The following is a 22,452-nucleotide window of genomic DNA, read 5'->3' on the forward strand; positions in this document are numbered from 1 at the left end:
TCACAAATAAGTCACATAACAGATTGCATTTGAAATGTACTTTAAAAGGTTACACATACATGTTTCTCATACTTTTGCTACTTTTGAGTTTGATGTACAATGTCAATACATTTTAAGGTTCACAAGGCAGGGGTTCCTCATCAGACCATCAAGATTGAAAACCCACCACTAAATGTAAAATAACCTGCAAACATTTTGGTACTGATATCACATTTACATTATTGATATAATCTGATGAAAAACAGCGTGAACTATTCCAGAAAAAATAAAAATAAAATTATATATATTTGTATGTATTTATGTTGTATATTTTTTAATAAGTTGACTTATTTCGACAGTGGTTTATTTTTAAAATAAAAATAACCCTTAAATACTTAAAGCCTTAAAAAATGTAATTGCTACTAAAGTGATTATGTGTATTTTTAAAAAATATTATCAATTAAGTAACATATATATTAAATAAATAAAAATTCACCTTGAATTTATTTTCACCTCTCAGTTTATGTGTAAAATATGGCCTGTTTAAAGCCAAAAGCATTAGAGGTGTATTATGCTTGGCAGTGATCCTGCCATGTTATGATGGCATTATATGGCAGCCTGAAGGTCATGTGGGAATTACCTGCAGATCCTCCATGCACTGGTAGAGCTGTTGGTTGGCTTTGGTAAGTCTCCTCTGAATCTCATTGCTCTCCTCTTTGGTCTGAAGAGGCTCTCTCTGCTCTACTTCCTTTCTGTAGAATTCAACATCCTGTTGAAGCTGTTCGTTCTGCAATAACGAACAAATCCATTACTCATCCTGCTGTCAAACATGATTTACAACTAAATGAGTGTATATCATGTATAACTACAAGGTTGCATATTATAGCAGCACTATAATTATTATAACAATTACTCATTCCAATCATTTGACTTGCATTGATTCCTTTTCTTGCCACAGTGGTGGAACAGTCTCTAAGGGCTTAGGAATAAAAATGTCCCGATGGACCAGATTCAGCACAGTTATAGCTTGCTCTATCGAGAGAGTGTTATGTTGATCATGTTCATCTGATTTTAAGCTATGCTAGCTACATTTATTTAAATACAAGATAAAAATTATCGAACCGGCTAATGCAGGTGAGGCTTTATTGAAATGGCAAGAAAGAAAGTATGATCAACAAATCAGTAATATGCTGCATTATATGCCATATACTGTTTTCCAGCAAAATAATGTAAATGAAGTTATAGCTATATAAATTTAAAATAGAATTCCAAACGAATAACTTAACAATGGCAATAACAATTACTTGTTATAAGCTGTTTTATTTATAATTTAAAAAAAAGAAAAAAGTTTTAGGCAGAGCAAGTAAAAATGACTCCTTGGGGAAAATGTTAGTTTTAAATTAATGGAACTTAATGGAACACTCTAGCATATTCCAAACCAGATGGCGATTTTAATTTCTTCAAGGCCACATTTTGGTTACCAGACCAGATCAGACTGGAGGGGCAGTTCCATTTGACACAAACATGTTTCTGATAAATAGATTGGCTACTCTAACTCTGCCTAATCTGGGGTCTTACCTTCTTCGTAAGCTGCTTTATCTTGAGGGGCAGTGACAAGAGATGACAGCAAGGAAAGAAAAGGATGAAAAAAGAAAACAATAACAGGCATGCATAAAAACAAAATAAAAAATGAAATGGTCAGTCAGGGAAATAGCTGAGAAGAGAAGGTGATTTAAGAGATATAATGGAATGGATAATTGAAAGTAACAGAAAGAGGAAGATTTAAGATGTCCCCCAAAAAGCATTTGTGCAGGCCCAGAAAAGGATTGGACATACCTCTCTTTTCAATTTCCTGTTCTTCTCCTCTGCCTCTTCAGCACGGACAGCCAGCTGTGTGAAAACATGCATCAGTCTGTTATCAATCTACACCTGCAGCTACAGTATTGTTCTAATAAATATGACATCTTCGGTTGGATTAATAATTTTATACTTTACTACTTAAAACATTATATTAAGCGGTGTCCCACATTTCGAATGCACACATAATTGTCTTCTTTATTATGAATAAAAAGTATGATTCCTTAAAATCATCACATGAACCTTTTCTCCAGCATAGAAGGAAGACGATGAATACCATTTTCTAAATTCTTACACAAATTTTAGCGTTCATCAACTCAAGCATTCAACCTTGTTAGCAAAGTTATTGTAAAAATAGATTTTTTTCTTTAACTGATAGGAAATTTAATAGCTCTTGATGTTTGACGTCTTTTAGGCTACAGTGTAATTGTACAAATAAGTATATAAACTGAGTAATAATAATTAACAACATGTACTTCCTAGATAATTAGGGTTAGTTATTACTAAAGTAAATACATGTGACGTGTAACAGGGACACTGTAATAAAGTGTTACCGAAAAATAAGTGTTTCTGGCACTATTTAGTACCCTATTTGTGGAAAGCACTGCCTACCTCCTCATTGACTTTCCTTTCCTTGCCCATTTCTTTCTCCAGCTGGGTCACCTCTCTCTCCTTGCGCTCCAGGTGACTCTCCAGTTGGTGGATCTCATCCCGGAGGAAACGTGTGTCCCCCCCTCCCACCACGCGCTGGGCCATCTGGACAGGAAGTGAGACGGATCCGAATAAAGCTCAAGACCCAAAACTCTCCATCTGTGACACTGCTGAGCTGTGCAGCTCAATGACATCTCTCTTCTTTTCACAACAGTAAACATATTAAAGGAAATGTGATGTGTGGAACAATTATAGTTATAACAGAAAGCAACACACAGGGAATTAAGCCTGTAATCCTCTTAAGTACTTGTACACAGACTGTTCACATAATAAGCACACTTGTATGCAATTATTAGTGAAATTCCTCCCTTACCTCCAGCTCACCTTCCAGTTTTAGAACTTTAGCTTTCAGCTCATTTTCTGCAATCATTTAATATGCAAGCATCAATATATTACTAAATAAATTGCACCAACATGCTATTACAGTAAATCATAAAATATGATTATGTTGTTTGAAACAATTACAGTGCTTGCAAAGCTTCACATTCATTCAAGCTATATTAAATAATTTGAATTTCAAAAGCTAATTGCCATTGATGTCATATTTGCATTGCATGAAGAATTCTGATTGGTCTATTAAACCAGTGCATGATTTATGAATGAAAATTTATTTTTTTATTTGTGTAAAGAAACCTAACGTCAAAAAATGCATTCATTTAATCTGTTGTTTCCTTGCCAGCACTTTGATTTTCAGTAGGAAATGCAAATCTAATAATGACTGCACATACCAATTCTTGCTTGGTCCACACCTGCGCTGTCTACAACTTCATAGGCACATTTAATTTCATCAAGTTTCATCTGGGGGTCAGAAAGACATCTAATATAACATCAACTGCAGATGGCAAGACTTCAATGACCAGATAATTGAATTGAAAGAAATTCAAAGGTTTCCAAATGAAAGAGCAGATGTGTGGCGGCTGTGCTATGGGAGTATAATAATGACAAATGTTTTTGAAACAAAAAAGCTTGTTGAATTGCACTACTTGAAAAAACATTGACACTGCTTGCATTTAATGCATTGTATTTTTAGGGCTTGCATTTTTATGGGCTGAAATTCAACATGGTTGTATATTTAAGCTGTGAATATTTCAATTCAAAACATTACACACATTCACACGTTTTCATTAATTATTAATACTTTCAATAATTTCATGGTTAAAACAATACATATTTTTTCAAGTAGTGCAATTCAACAAGCTTTTTTGTTTCAAAAACATCCGGTGCATTAGTCTTACCCTGAGAAGAGTTCGTGAAATTCTAAAGAGCTGAATCATTTTCTCTGAATCATCTGCTTTCAGGTCCCGTGGTCTGACCTACATGAGAAGGAAAAGCATGATTGTCAGATGAATTTGCAGGAAGAATGTTTTTGTCCTTAGCACATTCCAATAAGCAGATGTTAAGTCTGGAAGCAAAGCCCAGGATTGGCAATAAGCCTTGGTAAGCATAAGAGTCATTAAAAAAAAAAAACATTAAAAAAACATACTAATATTTATATATATAAATATATATAAAAAATAATAAAAATAAATAAATACAAACTTTTGAACGGCAGTATAATGTGGATATATGATTTAGGACACATTAAATGTTTGCTATAAAGTCCATATCCATTTATATATATACATATACACACACACACACACATATATATATATATATATATATATATATATATATATATATATATATAGATGTACACATACCATTAAAATCAATTGACAGATTTTCTCATCATCATCTCCCAGATCCTCTGGGTCTACTCCCATGAGCAGCGTCCAGTCTGCGGCTGCAGGCATCTTTCAGCTTCTGTGCAAATGTCCTACAGTGCTGGACTCAACAGTTGAACCTGGTCAATGTCAGTGTGATGTCAGATTTTCTACAGAGAAATGTCATGCTAATGTAAAATATTCTAATCTTATCCACCCACAAAGGCTTCTCACAAGACACAATGAATACACCCTCATATAAAGACGCAGAATAATAGTATGATACTAAATAAAGGGTCAAAAGACAAGTTAGATATTAGCAAGAAATACAGACCTCAGAAAACACAAGATTAGCACTGTGCAACTGGTCACATTTTCTTTTGTTTGTTAGCGACATTTTGTTTTGTTTGTTAGCGACATTATAAAAATGCGTTTGTTAATGTCACACATGCACATTTTGTATATATTCATAAAAAAGACACTTTAAATAACGCATTCAGACCTTATTGATAAAACATCCTAGCCATCTTGTGTTCTCCTTTCTCCACTGCTTCTAGGCAACCAAGAAAACAGTCGTAAAGCGGAACGTCGTAAACTCGTCTCCGTGGGTTCTTAACTTTACGCCATACGATTTGTGACGCTCATAAAATAATCTATTATGCTGTCCATTAATTTCTAGGGATATAATTTGGAAAATGTTTTTTAGTAGATATCTTTACATTGAGCTGATATTGCCTCAACATAAAGTCCTATAACTAGCGCTTTGTAATTCATAACTTTTATTCTGCCCAGAATTTTGACCCGGAAGCGGTTTTGTCCCTGTTAATGCAATGCTTTAGATCGAACTTGCTGCTTCAGCCAAAATAAACACACATTCTGTTTTCATTTAGTTTTTTACCAGACATGACAAGGTGAGTTGTCTAATCTATTTAAATCCTGACGATCACTGATGACAGATTGAGACTGATTGTTTAAATGATTGAAGTCATTGAATGCTAATGGGACAGCTTAAATCAGACATGATCTTTGATCAGACCAGTGTCTTGTAAATTTAAACCAATTTCCTTTAATCATCAGGACATTAATGTTATTTATTAGAGATGGATGTTGCTTTGATGTTTTCATAATGTAATGTATGCATTATCCGATCAATCTCAATGAAAACAAATGCTAACTGATAGCTAGATGGGCTGGTCATGATTTATGGGGGTGCGCCTTTCTCTGCTAACTTACGTTCAATCCGCAAGAATTATTATATTATTACGATCATTCTACTGATTTATTAGTGTGTTTAGGTTTGCAACATGTTTGAAAAAAGTTCGAAACTCGCAATGCAGCAGTTTGATTTAAACAGGGATTTAAAGGTCATGGGAAATTTAAAGGGATTTTAAAATGGTTTTCCAGGCATGGAAAGGTCATCAAAATAAATAAAAATGTAAACGGATTGTGAATTTTTGTTGTGATTATATATTTGTCTATCTCTGCTCTGCTCTAAAATAGTAGTACAATTATTTTAAAATAAATGTTTTAAGCTTTAGTAGTTTGTTTTGTGATTTTTTTTCCCCCAAAAAATTTATTATATTGAGTTTTTTTATGTTTTTAATTTAGCTTTATTTTTACTTCATTTGTAGTAATTGTAATACTTCTTAAACTTATTTAATTGAGTTGTCGAGTTTGTTTAAATTAAGTTTGATCCAGTTTTAAATTTCAGATTTATTTTAATGAACAAAATCAATTTTAATAGTTGTAGTTAACAACAATAACACTGTTTTGTAGAGCTTATGAACACTATTTGTCAGAATTATCATCATCAATATTATTATTATTAATAAATAAAATAATAAATCATAGATTAGTAACATAACCTTACAATATAAGATATCGACCAAACCACAAATGGCAGTGACAAAAAATTGGTCAAAATGTTGACACCTTCTTTGCGATTAAAAATAAATCAGACCGTAAATGGCGCTGTAGAGCACAGAAATAGAAATCGTCATTGTCAACAGTCATCAAAAACATTTTTAACTTCAACATGGCTACCTGAAGCCAATGAAGAATGTAGGTTGTGGCTTAGTTTACTAAATTTCTAGATCAAATAAGTAATGAAATTTGGTAAATGTATGTAGTACGTTACTCTAGGGAGGCTACATAAATCTGACGTCTCAGCCTATTGATGCCGCTATAAAATCATTAACATTAAAAATTGCTCTCATTATGAGATCCTTGGTGTGTTTGGCTTGACATATTGTATACCATATTTTTCACCAAGGTCCTATGTGAATATATGAAGCCAGTTTTAAAATGCCTGGCATCAGCAATCAGATCTTTGAAATGAATCAAACCAGTTCACACGAAGGTCTGAATGATTTATTTGCAACATTGCCTGAATTCAAATGATTTTGTAATCATGTCAGGAGGCCAAGTTGTTACTTGTCTGCCTTTGCAGTGCTCAATGAGGTCTCACGTCAGCGATGGCTGTAGTGTCGTGGAAGGAGATCTGTCTTCTGACTGGACTGGTGGTGGGCTGCTACTGGAATAGCCTGTTCTGTGGTTTTGTGTTCGATGATGTCTCTGCTATCTTGGATAACAAAGACCTTCGTCCCACCACACCGCTGAAGAACCTCTTCCTCAATGACTTCTGGGGCACGCCTATGTCAGAGGTAGTACATCTTTCTTTTGCATAGTGAAGAATTTCAGCTTGCTTTCTCAAGGCGATATGTTTTTGTTTTTGGAGGCTCGTCGTATCCAACCTTGTCTTTTTCTCCAGGAGAGGAGCCATAAGTCCTATCGGCCGCTTACTGTTCTCACCTTCCGCCTCAATTACCTGTTCAGCGAGTTGAGCTCCTCTTCATACCACCTCCTCAACGTGGTTCTCCATGCCGTGGTGTGTGTCCTCTTTCTCCACTTCTGCCGTCTGCTCCTGGACCGAAGCACCAGCCTCATAGCGGCCCTGCTGTTTGCCGTCCATCCCATTCACACAGAGGCTGTAAGTTACCGCTATTATGCTTTTTCAGATATTACCTTTCATGTAGTGTGTAATATAGCTGTTTGTGAATGTAAATGGTCGGCAAAGTTTCAAAGATCAAAGTGCGTTATAAATGAAGTTATTGTCTCCCAAAAGAAAGAAGCATTTCTGAACTGGCTGAAACGAGTCGTCAGTAATTCCAATCTTACTTCCTGTTTGAATCTATGTAGGTTTGTAACAAATGTGCAAATGCCAGTCTATGGTCTTCATTGGCTGCCCACGAATGACTACTTTGACTCGCTCTCAAATTCTGTAGCTGAGGCCTGGAAAAGACTGGTTTGTGTTGTTGGTATGTCGAGAAGATGATGTTTTATGCGCTTTGCATGCACTTCCAAAGGATGAGGACTCTGGTACGAATTGATGTGGTAAAGCCGACGCCATCATCACTGTTCGTACCACTGTGTATCAAGTGCTGAGGAAGATCTGGAGCTGAAATTCAGATATAGTAATAGCCATTTCCAACATGCGCTGTAAGTGGTGGATCAATCACAACTGACTGGGCCATCTGACCGAGCAGAGCAGAGCAGAGTAGACCAGCCACAACAGACTTGGCCATCTGACCAATCAGAACAGAGCAGAATAGACCAATCACAACATACTGGGCCTTTTGACCAATCAGAGCAGAGTAGGCTCTCAGAAAGGAGTTGAGAAAGGCCAGATCCTAGCCTGACGTCGTCCTACTCAGATTCTAGTCAGAATGTGAGTCTGATACCGGTCCATTGAGCTTTTATTATGGTGCGTGTTTCAACCGAACCAGGAAAGAAAATGCCTCTGCACTCAATTGGATAGACCTACAACCAATCAGAGCAATGGAGTAAGTTTTCATTCATGTTTCCGATCGACAAATGCCTTGATCGCGGTTCTCTTTTCCTTTTTAAAATTAATGCGCTGTCGATATCTTTTATAACAGACGCGATTGCGGAATTTACACATGATGTTTCATAAACAAAATTCGGCAGGAGCACGTTCACATAATCAATCCAATCAACTTGTCATCAAACACTATGTCTACACTATCAGCATGAGAGGAAGCATATTATTCACTCTGTCAACTCACCTAACATTCCTTGACAGTTTTCAGCATCCCTCCACTCACTCTCAGCTTGTTCTTCCACAGCCAGGAATACGGGGGGAGTACTTTGGGTTCGGGCCGAATACCGAGCCCGAGCCCTCTCCTCACAGCACGCCAAATATGCATTTATTCTATTCTATATATTCTGACTTATTTGTAAGCGTGAACTCGTGAAATCTCAATTCTCCAGCGGCAGTCATTTGAATTCAACCCAAGCGCTCGTTGATGACGTGGATGATTACGTTACCGTTGCTCATCTGTCCATCATCGCATAAAGCCCGCCCCTGACAATTTGATTGGTCCGAACAATTTTTGTTCGGGCATAATAGCTCCTCAACGGATCGAGTCCAGACCGAACTTCCTGACCTAAAATTTTTGTGGGCGGGGCTAAGTTCGGCTGGCATCCAGGCTAGCCAGATCCTTGATCGAGCTAAATTTCAGAAAGAAAAAGAGGTGATGCTGCTATTTTATGAGAAAATTAATGTGTTTTTTGACCTTGGATGCATTTAAACCTAAACCCTTAGCGTGCTATACCTGACTTATGTGCATTGACCTTTTAATAGTTTTTATAATATCAGTAGGCCTACTTATTATGCCGCAGGACACTGTATAAGGCATAGTCTATTTTAGTCCGTTGTTATTGTATAGAAAATACTGACCTTATTTGTAAGAACGGCATTTCTTTGTTTAATACTTGGCTGTGCTATTTGTACATTTATCTATCTCTGTCCTGTCTCTACTGTTGCAAACCGTAATTTCCCCATTGTGGGACAAATAAAGGGTTTTCTTATCTTATCTTATCTTAGACCTTCAAAGCAAAATTAGAAACCATTCAAATAAAAGAATAGGGTCAGTTAACAGATTTATCCACATGTTTTATGCATCTGACTTGTGAATGAATTCCAGTTAGTTTTTGCTACTTTTATGTAAAGTTTCTTTATTGATCCTGATGCTTGTGGTTGAACTTGTTATAATGTTGAAGTTTCCTCCTTGGTCATTTTGCCTTTGTTGCTTGGCACAAAGTTGAAGAACAAACACTTCAACGTGAATGAAGCGACTTTGCAGATGCCGCCTCATGATGGCAGTAATAGATAGAGCTTCATGTCCCAGTGTGCATTGCATGTAAACAGTTTTACATTCCCATGGAAACACTGTTTGAAATTGAGCTGGTTGGGGGATTAGTCCCCATGCGGGTGACATAAGAACTGAAGTGTTAATCTGATCTTAGTCTTTCTCTAAAACTGTTATACCATCTACCATTGTGCTTATCTTTAGACTGTCTATAGAAATAATATATAGTACATTGCTTTGCATAAAAAGTTCCACAAAAATACCACAAGGGGTCTTTCATGAACATTTCTGAGTGATGATTTGAGCAAACAAATCTTGTTTCAAAGTTATGAGTCTGAGATTTATTTTGATTAGCTATTCACAGAAATGCACAAACCCCAATGCCATTTTTGTTACTGAGGTATAAATAAGACTATTATCATAATCTAATTTAAATGTAGAAATAAAGTTTAAGAGGGAAATTTGATAACGCTTTGACGTTCAAGGTCACTAATTGAATAAGAAAATTTGTGACATTGAGCTTGTTAACTCGTCCAAAGTTCAGATTTTGATTCCATTGAAGCACCAGCCTGATGTCGCTTCGTATGCACAAAAATTGCTTTGAAATGTGCCTACACAATTTTTCCATGCACGTATTGGGATTCATAAACATAAACTTGCCTTAAATATATGTGCACCATCCACACACTCTAGACCGTGCTTACACACTCTTTTACTGGAGTGAGCGAAGTAATTAAGTTAACAGAATGATTTTAAACACTCTTACCATTTTGATATACACATTTAGATGAAATATTCCTCTCTCATTAATGGAGTTAAGCATTCAATTTACATAAAGCCATTATCCAGAATTTAAATGAAATCTTTATTAATTTAGAAGAAATATTTGTAGTTGATGTGCTGCTTTTGAACACTTTTCCTTTGGCATGTTATGTTTTAATGTCAGCGAGGAGTGCTAGGCACATTACAATTCTTGTAAAAGCACAGAACTCATTATCTGAGAAAATATTTCTTATGAGAACAGAAGAATTTGAAGGAAACTGTAAGATTTATTTTGTCAGTGAGTCAGACAGTTGTATTTACACCGCAAAAAAATTTGTAAGCCTATCTGTTTTCCATTAAAAATACTAAAAATATCCTAAAATATGTGTCAACCTTATAGGCAAAATGTAATAAATTTAATCTGTTTAAAACAATTAAAAATAGGCTACTATTTGGCCAGTGGAAAAGAATGAGAAAAACTCTTCTCTGAAAACTTTCTCTGAAAAGTATTTTATATGGCTTTTATGGATATTTTGATAGAGTATTTATTCTTAAACAAGACAAGGACAATTAATGATTTTTAATCTGATGGCACAAATGGCATTTATAGTCCATATGTTATATTTTCCTAATGTTTTGTAGCCTACCGTTAAACGTGGTATCATGAAGATGGGAATTTGCATATGGAAATTATTCTGTCGTACTGCTGTACATATGGTTTTATAAATCTGAAAACTTTTGTGCGTACGAAAAATCTAGTTTTTGTGTGTACTCAAACTTTTAGGATGAAATCTACTGGAAGTTTTACACATGAGGTCTATTTGAGTAGAAGTTGTAGACATCATGCTTTACACAGACTTGTGGAGGTCATGGAGTTCGAGTACTGCTGTCATTAAAACAAAAGGAGAACAAAATAATACTAAGACAATCTGAAATTCAGGTTATTTTTTTCATTCAAATTATGCGTACACTGTAGCTGCACGAACAGAGATCACGATTCTGAACAAACAACTAAACAAAACAACTTAATCTATTCGAGATTCTGACAAAATGTTAATTGCTGCAGTCTTTTTAAAATGTTTATTTAATCTGAATTATTTTAAAAACTGGGGTCCCATTCAGTCAGTTCACTTGGTACTACAGATGACTATGGGATATCTCGCTCTTGCGCCATTTGTTGAAGACACCTTTATTCATCCCTGAAAGGCCAATGACGCATGAAGATGTGGGCTGTGTTACCTACCTGCCCACATCATATATATGCAGTCGCTTGTGTCATTCCCTTTGTTCTACAGCTCTTCACTAGAACACCATCACGTCACATTCACAAGAAAACCCACGTTTGTGACTCTTGTTGAAGAAAAAAGCATAAAAGATACGTTTTTAACTCGAGTTTAGCACAGCTAACAAATGGCTAATAAACTTTTTCATGTGAAATATCTGAACATAAGTTCTCGCCCCTGTCCTATGGCATGTGGGTGTTTATGGTATACTCACGAGCACTGTCCAGTGTGTTTGGAATTGTCCACGCTTGGCTGGATCTCTCCAACACCGTTGCATGTGTGTGCTGCCGGCAGCTTTATCATTTCACACTTGTAACGCTTCCTCAGTGGGTCAGTGGCCAGACACGGTACACACTTGTCTTCGGGTACTGATCCAGATGTGGTGATCGTCATTTTTTGGTGGTCGTTCCTTTGTGTGGAGACCGAGGAGTGTCATGTAGTGTTCACAGCAAGGTTCTCCTAGCTGCCCTCTGAGTCATTTATCTGTATCGAAGAATGGCAACAAAGTTTGTTGGCCTATGATACAAAGACGGATATCAGATACAGATTTGACTCCTGTAGAAACAGTGGTGAGAACTCGCCTGTCGATCTACCCAGATTGTGTAGAAATGACTCTGCAAGTCAATAAAAGAAAATTTGTGATCTGCAAGATCTGCAGGATTATGGACAGGAGTGCTCCGCTGGGGTTGAATGCCCTGTCACATGTATAGTTCTGGACTCCTCTGTATGCATTCCTGGGTCTGTCACTGATTTGGTGGCTTCTTGCTGGCCAGCGAAGTCATGGTAAGCGAGCATCATGACGTTGCTGTAAAGGACACCGTGGTGTCTTTCTCTATGGAGGGGACCTACTGTCCCAGGCAGGAGGCAGATTCTGCACCCTCGGCAGGAACTGTGGTCTTTAGGGGCCTACCTGTTGAGAGAGGAAGAATCTGATTGTAGCTGCAATACAGAGTGCTTGGATTCTGAAGTGTGTTGCGCATATTTGAAGCTTGGTACAAGGGAAGATCTTTATCGCCGTATCAGTGCCCGATTGAGGGTATACTGATTTTTTATCCTAAGGAAGGTCACTCCTGTTCCACGTTGGAAGTTTTGGATGGCCGATTCGACTTGTCATGAGAGGATTAAGGGTTCTGCGGTAAAGTGTACACCTGCTTGCCTTTCGGTTCCTTAAAGGTCCGTGTATACTTCTTTTTCCGCGATCCGCTCTGTCTCTAGCACAGTCGGGAGAGCGCAAGCCTTTCAAAGTATACTCCTTTGGCCGTGTGCATGGAAAGACGCGCTTGGCGCATGCAGACTATCTAGCAGATTTGGTTTTCAAGTCACTCGCATTTGCGCTGTTCTCCGCGCAATCACACAAATTGGGCTGCACACGGACTGTGTGCGCAGACACCTGCGGACACTCATGATGATGATGATAATTACGTCACACGGACAGTGTGTGGACCGCCGTGGAACTTCCGCATTTCGCTCTGTATCACGCACAGTTGAGCGTGCGAGCCTTTCCAGGTATACTCCCTTGGCCGTTAGTGCAGAAAGACACATTTGGCGAGTGCACACTTGCTAGTGGACTTTGTTTCCAAGCGATCAAGTCACTCGCACATGCGCTGTTGTACGCGCACCGTATGCATCGGCACAAAAATTGGGCTGCATGCGGACAGTGTGTGCAGACGTCCATGAACCTTCCTGCTGACCAAAATTATGTCATGCAGACAGCGCACAGAACACGGACGACCGAAGTATACTTTTAACAAAATTAATGGTGCCTTCATGGTAGGTCTGGAGGCTATATGTGAATCTCCGTTTGAGCCTTTAGAATCCTTGAGTCTAAGGATGCTACCCTGTCTTTGGTACTGGCATCAGCGAAGCGTGTTGGTATTTTCGTGCCGTGTCCATTTTGCATCCAATTTGCATTTGGTGGTGTTGAGTCTGGATGAGGCGGGTACTCCTAAAGTCATGTCGGGAGTGTGCTCCCATTCGAGCTGCCTGCCCCGTAAAATCTCTGACTCAGAGGAAGACAGGAGACTTGCTCTGTGCCCTGTGCGAGTTGTACGCAGGTACATTGAGCAGATGCTGGCTGTGCGCTCATCTGACCAGCTTTTTGTCATCTTTTCCAACTCGGCCAGTGGGAACCCGCTTTCTAAGCGACGTCTTTCGCATTGGATTGTAGAAAGCATGGATATGTCTATAGCATAGACATAGGTGCGTGCACACTCTAGGAGGGGCAGGGAAACGTCACGGGCATGGTTTAAGTCTTTTGAGCGGCTACCAGTTGGGCATTACTGCACATGTTTGTCTGGTTTACCGAGGCCGTCGCTCCCTTGAAAAAGGAGAAGGGGTATGAAGCGATGCTGTTCCCTTTACATTTAGTTCAGCGACTTTGCGGGGTGTGAATATGTGTCCCATAGTCATGTGCTGTACCGAGTGAACCGACTGAATGGGAACAATGAGTTAAGCTTATAACTACTGTTCCCAGAAGGAGGGAAACGGGGTACAACTCCTCTGACCCCCTGTGCAGTCAGAGGCTCGGTGAAGAGCTGGACTGAACAAAAGCAATGACGCATGTGACTACATTTATATGACGAGGGAAGGTAACCCCGCCCACGTCGCCATGCGTCATTGCCCTTTCAGGTGTGAATAAGGGTGTCTTCAGCAGATGGCGCAAGAGCATGATATCCCATAGTTGTTGAATGTGTTGTACCTCGTTTCACTCCTTCTGGAAACAGTAGTTATATGCGTTTGAATCAATGATTCAATGAATACTTTCATTACTCAGTTAGTTTTCATTTAGGAATGAGATTGCGTTGGTGTTTAAATCAAGATCGCGATCTTTTAACAATTAATCATGCAGCTCTAGTTTACACTATTATTTGTAATAAAAAATTGCACTTAAGTTAAGAGCTTTGCACTGTTGGTCTCAGTTTTTTTTTTAACCCCACTGATTGTATATAACATTATATAACAATTAATTATAACATGATTATCTTATATGACTGCTTGCATTATTTTTAGCAAAGGTTCTCACAGGATGAATGAAAGGGAAAAATTATTACTGCTTTACAGCTTTGATTGATTGCTTCAAACTGGTTCCTCTTGCACCTGTCACATGACTCTTCATGGCATGAACATCCCCGTCCAATCTCATACTTTGCTTAATAAGAAGCACTACTGTAAAAACATGCACATATGACATAAGTCATAAGACATTTCATTTTTAAGTCTTGAGTTTGGCACATTTTGGTCGAATGAAACTCCCTGTGATGAGTTTTGAGAGATGTGCACATGGAGCTGTTGAAATGCTTAATTGGGTTCCTTCGGTATGTGCAGGTAACAGGTGTCGTTGGCAGGGCTGAGTTGCTGTCCTCCATTTTCCTGCTGGCTGCTTTCCTGGCATACACCAGATCAAAAGGAGCCGATCACTCCATCGGTAAGCGTAGCCATCACATAACCTCATAATCCATGCATACATTCACGCTGCAACAAGTCCATTCCTAGAACATGACGCGCAAGCTGTGACTCGCCTCCCATTCAAAAGCTCACTGAGTTCCCCACCCAGAAGTCTTGAGTACACAGCTCCAGTTTCACAGATCGATCAAATTGGCATGTTGTTTCTGACTTGATGTACTACACAACAATTATTATATTATACTGTCAACCTCCCACTGTGATTCTTGATATTTTTTTAACAAGAATGTTAATCCCATTACAATATTTTTGTTTTTATCTTGTCCAAGGTGTGATGACAAGCGATTATTTTCTTATTTTATTTCATTTTCATTTCTTTTGTTCATCTTAAATAAGTCGTCGCCTTTATTTAAAAAACATTGCATGATTGAATAGTGCATCCAAGTGTTGTATTGTATGCTAAGCCAATGTTCTTTACATATTATAGGTCATAATATGACCTATAATCCGCATCATTAATGTCTTAGTTGGCACAGTGCTAGGCCACCACTGTTTCTGCTTCTGGACTATATATTTATTTTTATATTAACATTTATATTAAGATTGTTTTATAAATATGTATTTATGACTGTCAATCAATATTAATAATCAAATTAATTATATGATATGCCAATCATTAAATTGAATGAATTGCAAATAATTGCATATATATCAATATTAAGCTACCATATTGTTACAGACAAAAACATTGAATAGATAAAAGTAATTTAGAAATGAATATATTGGTCACTTTAAGTCTTATTTCTAATTTTTGTTCATGTCTTTGACTGTTGCATCACATCTTACAGCATGAGTGCCGCATTTTTAAGACACCACTACATTTAAAAACAATCTCTAGATCCCCATGGTCCGTTCTGTTGCACTCCATTCATCCGTTTTCGAACACAAGAACACAGTCATGTGAACGGCTTTTGATGTTGGGAGTGGTTTGGCAAGTCACATTGTGTTAATTAATCATGCTAAATTAACACGTTAAATTGACATCTCTGTTTATGTTAAGTGTTTTTCTCTGATTCTCTTGAAAAGACTTGTGGGACGATATTCCCCAATTTCCCAATGAAGAACAACACCAGGCTCTTTTCCTTTGCTGATCTTTCTTCCACTTTCATAAGATGCATAAAGTTACTCAAAAGCCATTGAGTACTTTTGAGCCATGAAGTACACGCAAATGAGATGAAGACTTAAGTCATATCACTTTCCTGGATCATCTCTGTGTCTTCAACTTTCTCTTTCAGTGTGGACTCCCATCATTTCAACCGTATTCCTGGTTGCCGTTGCCACGCTATGCAAGGAGCAGGGAATTACTGTTATTGGGATATGCTGTATTTATGAGGTCTTTGTTTCCCAAGGGGTAAGAATGACATTTATTCATCATCTCGTAAATAAAGGACGTGTGACATGCATGGTTAAAGCCAATATGATCTGCTATGGGGTCTTGGGATCAAAAGCTTATTTGTTAGAAAGTTTAAAAAAAGACAACTATTTTGCTTTTAAGGGAAGTCATAAAACATCCTTCTCTTTTTGATATTATATTAAAAGCCCTATTTTGTTGGCAGAAAGACAGAGGGAGAGTTAAACCGCTACCCAGATGGAAAGACTTAACGCGTCCTCATGGGACACAGCCTCACACGATGACTACAGAAATATTTGTACACTTTTGTCTGTTGGTGTCACTATCTTGACAGTTTAATACCAAAAAAACCTTGAAACAAATCTATCGATCTGCTAAATGCATATTGTTGCGGTGGAAGAAATTCAAAAATTAAATGTAAAGCAAATAAAACAGTTTGCTGTATCAGTGGGAGCAATTTCCTGTGCGGTTTTATAATATTGTAAAAAATATTGGGTCCAAGGCTCTGAATCCATCTCTCGCATCAACTTCATTGGCGTTTTGACAGTCACTAGTTAATTTGGTGTGAATATAAAATACGTTTAAAAACCCAGAGGGCATTTCTGCGTTGAGTTTTTCGAAGAAGAGTGTGAAAATCAACACTGACGCATCAGCCAAGTGATAACCAACAGCTTATACAGGTTTCTTATCTGATACAACATTCAGTACCTTCTGCCCGGAAAAAACTATTCATAATATAACTATTTTGTAAGTGACAGTTGAGTAAATAACTTCAGGGCAACATCTCTCATTTCTAATAGCAGTGAAACAAAACAGCAAAGTCTCATAGTTTTGTTAACCACAAGTCTTACCAGATGTGAAAACACCCTGTTGCCTATTCCGTTTAAAACAAGCTACAGGATTTCAAAAATCAATTTTTTTTGACGCACTGACGCGAGTTAGATGCTGTACACATTGCATGTCACAGACATTAAGGATGCAGTGTCCCTTCAAAGAGTCTTTTCAAATCATTTTAATTTTAATTGTATATCTATTGTTACCAGCTAGCAGCCGATTAGCATCTGTGTTTGAATATCAAGTGAAAGCCACTCAGCCACATTACATTCATTCTGTCCATTAGCGTTCGGATGTTCCCCCGGGGTCTTTGCTCTTTTGACAGCCTTCCATTCGCTTTGCATTATGCAATTACATTTTATACATAATGGACTGTGGTATAGCCGTCTTATGTGAGCTAGCAACTGAATGAATGTAAGCAGCTGTTGTTTCTGACAAGAACTTGAGGTCTGTGGCTCTTTGCCTTGGACAAATCTTTGCTCCATTCACCCCGTACGCAGCCCTCAGTTATGCCTCTAATTCAACCCATATGCATGAGTAGCCCATTGACTTTGATGTTTCGCTGAAATACATGTAGCTTAAGTAATTACTCTAATCGGCCTAAGTCGTTAGAGGTGCAGCGTTTAAAACGTTAATGTATTAAATGTAATGTTGAGCTTATGTATCCAGAGGAGAGCCAATGTGGCGTGTGAAAGCTTCGTTGCAGCGGCCTCTAACGTAGCATTTATCCCTGTGAACTGTGGGACTGTGGTCTAGTGTTTAACCTTCTAGCAGACAGATTAAGCTGTTGTGGTCAAATGGGAGGTGTGGGTTTGACTACAGCATGTATTGCATCTCTTCTTGTCATCGTTTACTGTCTTCTCTACAATTTTGTCAACAAAAATGGAAAAAGCCCTAAGCAATATATAAGAATTACAGAAAGTTATATAATTATTACTAGTTGAATTTGAATTTATTTTTGAATTCATTGAATTTATTACAAACTATATTTTATGTATTTAATTTATTCTTATTTAATTATTACTAAATAATACTTTAAAATTTTCACTTAATACTTTATACAATTTTATATACATGACTATTCAAAAGTTTTGGTCAAGTAAGATTTTTTTTTTTAAACAGAAATTAATACTTTTACAAAAAAATTATAAAAATTGACAGGACACATTTATAATGTAACTAAAGATTTCTATTTCAAATAAATTATGTTCTTTTAAACTTTCTATTCATCAAAGAATCCTAAAAAAAAAAAATTAAAATAAAATTAAATATTAAGTAGCAAAACTGTTTCATAAGAAATGTTTCATGTTGACCAATTTACTGTATTAATTTACAAATAAATGCCTTGAGTATGAGACTTCTTTCAAAAACATAAAAAAAATCTTACCGACCCCAAACTTTTGAATGGTTGTGTATAAATGTAAATTAAATTGTAAAAATGTAAAATGTATTTGATGGTTAAAATAAATAAAGTGCACATATATTAACTAAATATGTATTTCTATATAATATCCTTGATATTATATCCTTTCTATATTAACATCCTTGATGAGTCATTACAAGTGTACAGCTAATGTGAGTGATTCCTAAAGAGTGATCACGGGTGAATCTGACTGCAGTAGATGTGAAAGATATTAATAAAAATGATGTTATTTCAGCCAGCGCACATACCTGTATTTTCTTACTGTTTTCGGTCGAAGTCCATAGTAATCGATTGTCGACTTCTCGGGCGTGATCATAAGTAACTAAACCTATGCGTGTGAACTCGACAATCGATTACTATGGACTTCGACTGAAAACAGGAAGAAAATACAGGCACATGTGCGCTGGCTGAAATAACATCATTTAACATTCTCCTTTAATCATATCAGTCATTTTCTCCTTGTTTTTGTTTTGTTTTTGTTTAATACAGTTTACTCTGCCCATGCTGATTGACACCCTACTTCAGGTGGTGAGAGGAAAAGATGGTTTTCCCTATGCTGTCCTCCAGACCCTTCTGAAGCTCATTGTCCTGATCATCAGCACACTTTTGCTGGTCATCGTCAGGGTGCAGGTCATTCAGTCCCAGTTGCCAGTGTTCACCAGGTGAGACCAGTGAAACCTCAGTTATGTACAATTACTTTACATTGAAAGTGAAACTGAATTTTCAGCATAATTTCTCCAGTCTTCAGTGTCAAATGATCCTTCAGAAATCATTCTAATATGCTGATTGGCTGTTCAAGAGACATTTATTGTTATTATCAATGTTGAAAACAGTTGAGCTTCTTAATATGAATAGAAAGTTCAAAAGAAAATTATAATAAATATAGCTGCAAGCAGCAATTATTGGGGACAAGCACAAACAAGATAAGTCATACCAACATGGCTGGGAGCATCAGACCAACTGCAACAACGAGCATTTAAATACATTTTAAGATGATTTTAGGCACTAAATGCTGTCACTGGTAATGATTTAATGATTCATCACTTTCGACCAATAGGTGGTGCTGTGACCAAATTGATGTGGTGGGGTCAGAGTGGGGTGACAATGACACATGCTAAGTTTGGTGTCAATTAGCCAAAGCATTAAGGCTCAGAGTCATTTTGGCATCATGCCTCAACTTTGTTGCTGCGAGATACAAAAACGGTTTTGTCTATCAAAATAAAATCTATAACTTTTTGTTGGCACAGTCTGAAGATGATCTGACGGTCTAGGAGGAGTTAAAAAGAGAAGTTTTTTAAAGAAAATCAAAATGGTGGACAGGAAGTTTGGCTGACTATGGCAAAATTGGTATCAATGTTCTCTGCATGACCCAAGGATTCTAGTAAGACTAGGGGTGTAACGATTTGTTTTAACAACGATTCGATTCGTATCGCGATTCGTGGTTGTCGATACGATTCAAGGACGATATTGGTTCATTTAGAACGATACGATCCGAAACGATTCAGTGTCTTGAAATCGATTCAGTGACTTTTTAGCCAAAAATTCTTGCAAGGGAATCAGGTATCAATTAATTATGGATATAAACAAACAAGTAAACAACAATTAATGTCAAATGCATTCACATTTTATTTGAATAAAGTAGGACTGCACGATTATGACAAAAATGATAACTGTCGATTATTCCCTTGAATTTGTAATTGTGATTATTAATTATGATTATCACAACATTGAATGATGTTTTGAATAGTTTGGCCATGGGACCCACATTTCCCCATGGTCATCAAGCCGCGACCCACCTTTTTAGGAATTATATAGGCCTATTATAATACATTTGTTTACACAAAAATTGTTGACACACAAGTTCTGTCCCCCTTTACTTAACATACAAAAAAAATTGGAAGAATATGTCAAATACTGATAAACAGTAGGCACTGCGAGGTTAAGCTATTAAATAGCAGTCCCAAACTAGTTTTTGTTAATACGATCTTGGTCTGAGCCACCACAGTCATATAAAAATATACAAAATAACCAGTAAGTGGCATTTTGTTATGGAAAAAAACAACAATTAGGCTACCATGGTGATACACAATACTTAGAAGAACTGGTAAAGAAACGTACTCGTTACTAACGTAACCTCGGTTCTCTCTAGAGAGGGAACGAGTACTGCGTAATAGCTTACGCTAGGGGAAAAAACTCTTTTCCACGAGATATTGAAGCCAAAAATTATCCTTAATTATGTAATACTGTAAAACGCGTTGCGACAGCATGCAGACATGGGCGAGACGGCTCGCGCGCCCATTGGCTGCTCTGCGGCAACTGCACCAGCCTATCGAGGGAGAGCCCTCATGATGTCAGATCCAATGAGGGCGCTTCGCGGCCTCCGCGTCATGTCCCGCCGAAACAGGCGGGGCTGTGGGCTATAAATATGGCCTCAGGAGGCTGGTCTAGCTGTTTTTCATCGCCGAAGCGAACCAGAGCGTGATGCATGCACGGCAAAATACGCAGTACTCGTTCCCTCTCTAGAGAGAACCGAGGTTACGTTAGTAACCAAGTACGTTCTCTTACGAGAGGTTCTCTTGTACTGCGTAATAGCTTACGCTAGGGGAACACAGTGTAAAACGCTGTGCATGCTGAGATCCCACACTAAAGTCCCAAGGGCAGGTGCCCGGGGCTCATACAGTGCATAATCATCAGAGACTCACAGAGAGTCCGGGAAGAGAGGCTAGAATAGCATCATTCCCATAGAAAATAGTGCTCTATTAAGAGCAGATTATATCAAGTGTTCCACACAGTCAGGGCGAACTCAGCCTGGACTGATAAGTATTAGGGGACTTACACACTGCCCACAGAAGTATATAGTCGGTCAGCGAGCGACGCTCTAGCAGTTTCAGCATTCTGAGCCAATAGCAACGGTCAGACAATACTGATTTATTAGACCGAGAGCAGCTTGGTCTGCAAAGCGGGAACCTCTAGGTTGTAGAACCTTATAAATGTAGACAGGGAGGCCCAGCCTGCTGCCATACAGATATCTTGTAAGGCAATCCCACTAGACCAAGCCCATGACGAGGCCATGCCACTTGTGGAGTGTGCTTTGACACCTAACGGGCACTGCAGGCCCTTAGATGTATAAGCCAGCGCTATAGCATCGACTATCCACCTGGATAGACTCTGTTTTGACGCAGCTAGTCCCTTAGAACATCCGCTGAACAAAACAAAGAGCTGCTCCGTCTGTCAAAAGACAGTCGAGCGAGACACAAGCTCTTAATGCCCTGACCGGGCAAAGGAAGCCCGCGTCCCCTTCCTCTTCAGAGACCGGCAGGGCCGACAGGGAAAAATCCTGTGCCCTAAACGGTGTGTTGAGGGATTTAGGAACGTACCCGTGCCTTGGTTTGACTATGAGTTTCGAGTCATTAGGCCCAAACTCCATACACGTCGCGCTCACTGAGAGCGCTTGCAGGTTCCCTATGCGCTTTACTGAAGCGAGAGTCAGAAGAAACACCGTCTTGAAAGACAAGTGTTTGAGATCTATTGACTGAATTGGCTCGAATGGGGCACCTTTCACGCCTTCAAAAACCGTAGAAAGGTCCCAAATGAGAACTGAGGGAGGTCTGGGAGGGTTCAGCCTCATAGCTCCTCTAAGGAAGCGAATGACCAGATCGTTCCTTCCGAATGACTGGCCAAGCGTCGGTTTAGCGAACGCTGCTATGGCTGCCACGTAAACTTTGAGCGTGGATGGGGTTCTGCCCTTATCCAGTAGCTCTTGCAGGAAGGAAAGAACCTCTGTCACCCCACAGTCTGAGGGTGATATGTCATGATCTGTGCGCCAGCTAGAGAACACAGACCATTGTGATCACAGCAGTTGGACTGTCTGCGGGTGTAAAGACCATTCCCCTGCCGGAATATTGTTCCTGAA

At 38.2% G+C, this 22,452-nt stretch overlaps 2 protein-coding genes across 3 annotated transcripts in view; one reads left to right on the forward strand and one right to left on the reverse strand.

The window, feature by feature from the left end:
• cep290 (centrosomal protein 290) overlaps positions 1–5,158 on the reverse strand; it is a 35,041-nt gene extending 29,883 nt beyond the window's left edge. Inside the window, exons 1-9 of the mRNA XM_081355842.1 lie at positions 4,756–5,158; positions 4,251–4,393; positions 3,783–3,860; positions 3,276–3,345; positions 2,861–2,907; positions 2,449–2,592; positions 1,816–1,869; positions 1,558–1,578; positions 620–766 (exon numbers count right to left, since the gene is read on the reverse strand). Of these exons, the coding sequence (XP_081211968.1) occupies positions 620–766; positions 1,558–1,578; positions 1,816–1,869; positions 2,449–2,592; positions 2,861–2,907; positions 3,276–3,345; positions 3,783–3,860; positions 4,251–4,343 (654 nt within the window). The 5' untranslated portion in view covers positions 4,344–4,393; positions 4,756–5,158. The remainder of the gene's footprint in view (positions 1–619; positions 767–1,557; positions 1,579–1,815; positions 1,870–2,448; positions 2,593–2,860; positions 2,908–3,275; positions 3,346–3,782; positions 3,861–4,250; positions 4,394–4,755) is intronic.
• tmtc3 (transmembrane O-mannosyltransferase targeting cadherins 3) overlaps positions 4,879–22,452 on the forward strand; it is a 48,075-nt gene continuing 30,501 nt past the window's right edge. Inside the window, exons 1-6 of one of the 2 annotated variants that reach the window (XM_081355648.1) lie at positions 4,879–5,164; positions 6,703–6,916; positions 7,024–7,242; positions 14,794–14,893; positions 16,167–16,282; positions 19,029–19,201. In XM_081355648.1, coding sequence (XP_081211774.1) covers positions 6,728–6,916; positions 7,024–7,242; positions 14,794–14,893; positions 16,167–16,282; positions 19,029–19,201 — 797 coding nt within the window. In that variant the 5' untranslated portion in view covers positions 4,879–5,164; positions 6,703–6,727. Of the gene's footprint in view, positions 5,165–6,670; positions 6,917–7,023; positions 7,243–14,793; positions 14,894–16,166; positions 16,283–19,028; positions 19,202–22,452 lie in introns of both variants that reach the window. The other variant, XM_081355649.1, reaches the window with a different exon arrangement.

Source organism: Scardinius erythrophthalmus (assembly GCF_964197995.2).
Source record: "Scardinius erythrophthalmus genome assembly, chromosome: 24".
Taxonomy (NCBI): Eukaryota; Metazoa; Chordata; class Actinopteri; order Cypriniformes; family Leuciscidae; genus Scardinius; species Scardinius erythrophthalmus.